Source organism: Gekko japonicus, unplaced genomic scaffold (assembly GCF_001447785.1).
Source record: "Gekko japonicus isolate JY-2015 unplaced genomic scaffold, Gekko_japonicus_V1.1 scaffold2757, whole genome shotgun sequence".
Lineage (NCBI taxonomy): Eukaryota > Metazoa > Chordata > Lepidosauria > Squamata > Gekkonidae > Gekko > Gekko japonicus.
The window spans coordinates 154,291-159,728 of record NW_015173758.1 but is presented as its reverse complement, the minus strand read 5'-3'; the positions used below and the strand labels follow the sequence as shown (position 1 = coordinate 159,728).

Genomic DNA, 5,438 nt, shown 5'->3' with positions numbered 1-5,438 from the left:
CATAACCTACATATGGGCTGGCATGCCTACATATGGTATGATAAAGATAAAATCCATTCAAATTTCCATAATCATATAATTAGAGGAGCCCTAATAAAGATCTGGAGGAGAATTAAAGAAAGATTTTACCTAAAAATATCTATGTGGGTTTCACCTTTAGAGGCCTTCATAATGCCTACATTCATGTTGGACAATAAGAGAGTTACATATCAAACACTATTAAACAAGAATAAAGAGCTAAATTTGTTGGAGATACTACAAGCATTGAATGTTAATCTCACTGGTTGGGAAAAATTGCAATTACAGTCAAGGTTTACTAAAGATAAAGTAATGGATTTTTATAATGAAAAGACAGACCTAGACACAACATGGTTATCAGCCTCTGACAAACTGATACAAAAATTGTATAACTTCTTATTGTTTGATGTTATGCAAGATGAAACAATTAAACCATCAATGGTAACATGGATGCAGGACATAGGATATAGTTTGGATATAGATGACTGGTTGAAAATATGGAAATCTGTCAAACTATTAAGATCTACATCTTATAAAGAAAATATACTCAAAATGTTTTACAGGTGGCACTGGTCGCCTAGCAAAATGGCCAAATGTTATAAAGACGTATCAAGAAACTGTTGGAGATCTGAGAACAATATAGGCACTTTTTTCCATATGTGGTGGCGGTGTGAGAAGATCCATAAATTTTGGAAAGATGTTAAACAGTTAATAACAGAGATTATGGACATAGAGCGACAATTGTTACCAGAAATTTACTTGCTTAATATAATACCAGATGGGTTCAGACGTGATGATGTATGTATTTTATCATATACCCCTTACTTCATCTAGAATACTTGTTGCTAAATGTTGGAAAACCGATAGCTTACCTACTAGAGAAGAGTTGATCATAAAAATTTGTGATGTGGCAGAAATGGATAAATTGAATATGATACTTTTAGGAAAAGATGAAAAAGCTTTCCAAAACAGGTGGTACAAAGTTAACAAATGGTTTAGAAATAATGTTTAATGTAAAAGCCAAAGTTTGATTTATATACTGCAATTTTGTTTTTCTCTTTGTAATGTAAAAATCATAAATAAATCTTTTTTAACAAAAGAAATCATAGGGATGCAAAGACTAAAGTTTTATAATCTGGACTAGTACTAGTTTAGATACTACAACAATGAAGCTGCTCCTTTTGTTTGTTATGGATGACAGACAATACCAAGCCACTAAAATGAGGTATCATAAATATTGCCTTCACTGTTTTTTCCATAAGTGACTTTTTATGGCAAGGTTGGCCTGATTGGATTTTATTTTTTTATTTTACTTCACTTATATACAACTTTTCTCCTTAATGAGTACCCAACGTGACTTCCATTGTTCTCCTCTCTTCCATTTTATCCTCACAGCAACCCTATGAATTATGTTAGGCTGAGAGTGTGTGAGAGGCCCAGAGTCACTCAGTGAGTTTCCATGACACAATGAGGATTCAAACCTGGGTCTCCCAGATCCTAGTCTGACACTCTAATCACTATACCACATTGGCTACCAAGCAAAGGCTTGGGCAGAAAGAATGTAATAAAACAGTGTGTGATCTTAGAGATGTAGCCCCACAAACTTCTGAATGTTGCAAATGTGCTGGGACTAATTTAGGCTTGCCAAGTCCCCCCAGGGGGCGGGGAAACCCCTGCCCCAGAGACCCGTTTCCTGCCGGTGGCAGATCGGGCCCCAGGGGGAGCCCCACCCCGACATGCGCGTCACCTGGAAGTGACGCGACCACGCCGGGCACGCTGGGGGCGGGGCCACGGTCATCCGAGGGAAAACTCTATGGTTTTCCCTCGGATGGTCGTGGCCCCACCCCCAGCGTGCCTGGCGTAATCACGTCACTTCCGAATGGCGTGTGTGCTCCAGCCGCAAGCCTGGAGTCCCCTGTTCCGGTGCACCGCCGGACTTGGCAACCCTAGACTAATTATATGTGTTCTGCAAGCTGTACTGCAGTATTCTCTGGAACTCTGCTGTGTATTCTTGGCCTAAAATTGAGATTAAGACTGCTTTTGGTAGTAGTTAAAATGTTACATATGACCTAAATTTTTTGGAGATGAAACTATTCTTTATCTGTTGATGTTTTTATGGATTCTGTAAGCCTCCCTGGAGAAGTTGCCAGTACAATTTAAACAAATAAACACAAACAGGGGATCAGTGAGGACTCACAGGGGAAGGCCTTTCCCAGTCTTCCCTATCCTGCTGGTTGCTGTGTCCCTGGCTGTGATAAGCCTTTCCCCTTGTTGGCCAGGTAATTTGGGGGGGGGGATTGAGCCTGGAGTAGAAAGCATGCCTGATACTTCTTCCAACCCAAGCACCCTGCCCACTGCAGCACTAGCTGGCTAGCAGTTGGAAGGACAGGCTTAGAGCAGAAAGTGCACAGAATGACCATTCTGTTCTAAGCATTTTTTCCTCAACCACTGCTGGCCAGATGTTCAGGGAGTCCAGGTGTGCAGTGAAAAGCATGTCCTGCATGCCTTCTGCTCTAAGCCACCCTCCATCCATCTGATGGAGTGATTTGAACAAGAAAGTGCATCAGGTGCTCTTTAAGCCCAGACCCCCCCCCTCCACCGTTACCTGGATTTTGATTACATGTGCAATTTGCCTTTTACAGATTCATAATATTTGTCAGATCTGCTTGTGAGTAACCATATATCTATTTCTGACCATATATCTATAGCAATCTATAAATGAACAAAAACTACTTTGCATTTTCTTCTCCATCCTTCTGTCTGAAGAAAAAGAAAAGGATACAATCCCAGAGTCATACCGTTTTACAACATTTTTTAGAGCTTGCAACAGTTCTTCTGAATTACTCTTAAAAAGAAAAAAAAACAGGTTGCATGAGAAGTGGGCATTTCAGCATTTATACCCACCTTTCTTTGTGGCTCAAGGTGGCTGACAAATTACAATAAGAAACATACAAAATAAACCCACAAATAAACCCCTCCCCACAAAAGATGCCTGCAGTCTATTATTTGTTTACTAAAATACTTATGGTGTTTAACAATAGCATATGTAGGTACACAATGTACATTTTAAAGGCACGGCATAGGTGGCTGTGGTGGCTCAGAGGTTAAGACACTGAGCTGCAGACCGGAAGGTCCGTAGTTCAGCAGTTCAAGACCCTAGTGCCGTGTGACGGGGTAAGCTCCTGTCTCTGGCCCCAGCTCCTGCCAACCTAGCAATTCGAAAGCAAGAAATTGCAAGTAGATAAATAGGTACCGCTTCAGTGGGAAGGTAACAGCGTTCCGTGCGCCTTGTGATCTAGGAGGTGATCTAGGAATCTATTAGAATTACCCTGATCCTTAGATCAGGGCAAGATGATTTAACAGTAGGCAAAAATTGGGTTATATGTCTCTGCCCTTTACCATCTTTAGAACTGCGCTTTTCATATGTTCTAAAAATTCTTCTGCTCAGAAGCTTCCAAATTTCACACTATCAACTACTAGCATAGTTACTGCTTCCCTCTTAAGAATGCTCAGAAATGATATTCATTATCATGTACAGCAGATTTAGTAAGTAAATAAATTTACAGTGTTATCTCACTAATTAATTTCATAAACAATCTTTTCAGAGTTCTATGGATACGTTCAGGTTGGTTTCCATGAGTGATGCTGGCAGAGTGCTTAGAGTTGTGAAGGCTGTCTCCTGGATCCATGCCCATCATGGTTACTAAAATCATGCTGGGAAAAGGTGGAAAGTGTTTTGGAAAAGAGCATTAATCTCTTTCAAGGGGCATTCCTTCACAGTTTAAAGAAGCTGTGATTAAACTTCTTCCTAAGAAGTTATCTTAAGAGGAATGTGTGTAATTACCAATGTGTGCCCAATCTCCTTTTTTTGGGCAAGGTGATGTACAGGTTGTGCCAGACCAACTGGAGCCATTTCTGGGTAAAACACTTACCCTTGATGCATTCCAACCTGGCTTCAGACCTGGATCTGGGACTGAATCAGCAGTACTGGCCCTAGTGGATGATCTCCAAACACAATTGGTATGGGCAAGCCATTGCTGCTTATCTATTCACAACTTTTGATGTGGCTGACCACAGTTTCTTTTTCTTTTAACAGGTTTATCACAGGTTAAGCAGAACAAATACACCTAATTTTTCATAATCCAAGGAAAGTTATTAACATGATTTCAGGCAACAAAACAGCTGCAAAATTCAATTACAATTATTATAATCACAAAATATTGTTATAAATTAATTTATTCCATAATAAAAACCAAGCTTCATGAAAAACAGATATGTTGTTTATGCTGGGTTGGTGACTCCTTCCACCAAGTAATCCCTCAAGAAAGAAAAACAATACTTTCCTCTATTAGAAAATGTCACTCTCTATTGGAGGAAGCATTTCCCCACCTGAAAGAACACTAAGCAGAAGAGAGACATAAGATGCAATTTAGAGATAGCGATTCATAAAATCCAACCCTTTATTTTTAAACTGTATATATGTTTGGCTTTATTCTTGCTAAGTTAGCATTTGAGTCAGAATGCTGCAAGAAAGGGACCATTCTTTCTGAAATTTAGAAACATAGATAGGGTTTTCTATTCCCCTTAGGTGAGAAGAAATTTTTTATGCTTACATAATTTCCCATATTTGACCACAGTATTTTGGTGGATAAACATTTGGGATAAAAGGGGCAGTCTAATGTTGGTTTTGTTCTCAATGGCAAGGAACAATTAGAGGCAGAGTCAGCTAACTGGGACCTGATGTGCGAGAACCCACAAGGATCAATTTTATCCCAATTGCTATTTAACCTTTAAGCTGAACTTTTGGCTGAGAGAATCTGTAGCTTTGGAGTGAGTTCTCAATAAGTGGATGGCATACAGGTTTACATTGTATTATCTTCTTCCATTTGACTCACTTTGGCCTCCTCCTTAACCTGCCTATGAGATGGAAGAACAGTCCAGAGTGGGTTTTAGATTAAACAAGAAGCGGCAACCCATGATACTCGGGGGGGGGGAGCTCCATGCAGGAGGAAACCACTGCAGGTGGGCCTTCTCCACTTATTCCCCGCCCCTGCCTGGCCCCGATGGCAAGGGCCATGCGGCTCCAAGCTGCCGGGCCCACCAAACCTCCCCCACCCCCTGGCAACAAGGTCCATGCGGCTCTGAGCTGCCAGGCCCGCCTATAGTTTTTTGTTATATAGATTTCAGATTTTTCTGCACTTCTGGGGATTGCCCCAACAAGCTTCCCCCTTCCTCCCTCCGCAGCAGCAGTAGCGGTGAGGCTGGCCCGGCAAGCCTTCTCCCGCCCTCCCGTCTGCTGTGGCGGCGGCGAGGCAGTTCGCAAAGCGTTCTCTGCGCATGCGCAGGGAAGGCTCTTTTACTTTTGGGGGGATTTAAATATCCCCCCGATATTTTTTCACCTTTTTAGATTTTTGTGCAAA

The 5,438-nt window shown here is 41.2% G+C and overlaps 1 protein-coding gene across 1 annotated transcript in view; it reads right to left on the bottom strand.

Moving 5' to 3' along the window:
- Positions 1-5,438, bottom strand: part of CFAP69 (cilia and flagella associated protein 69) — a 57,864-nt gene that overhangs the window by 45,283 nt on the left and 7,143 nt on the right. The window contains exon 3 of the mRNA XM_015423503.1: positions 2,801-2,863. Within this exon, the coding sequence (XP_015278989.1) occupies positions 2,801-2,863 (63 nt within the window). The remainder of the gene's footprint in view (positions 1-2,800; positions 2,864-5,438) is intronic.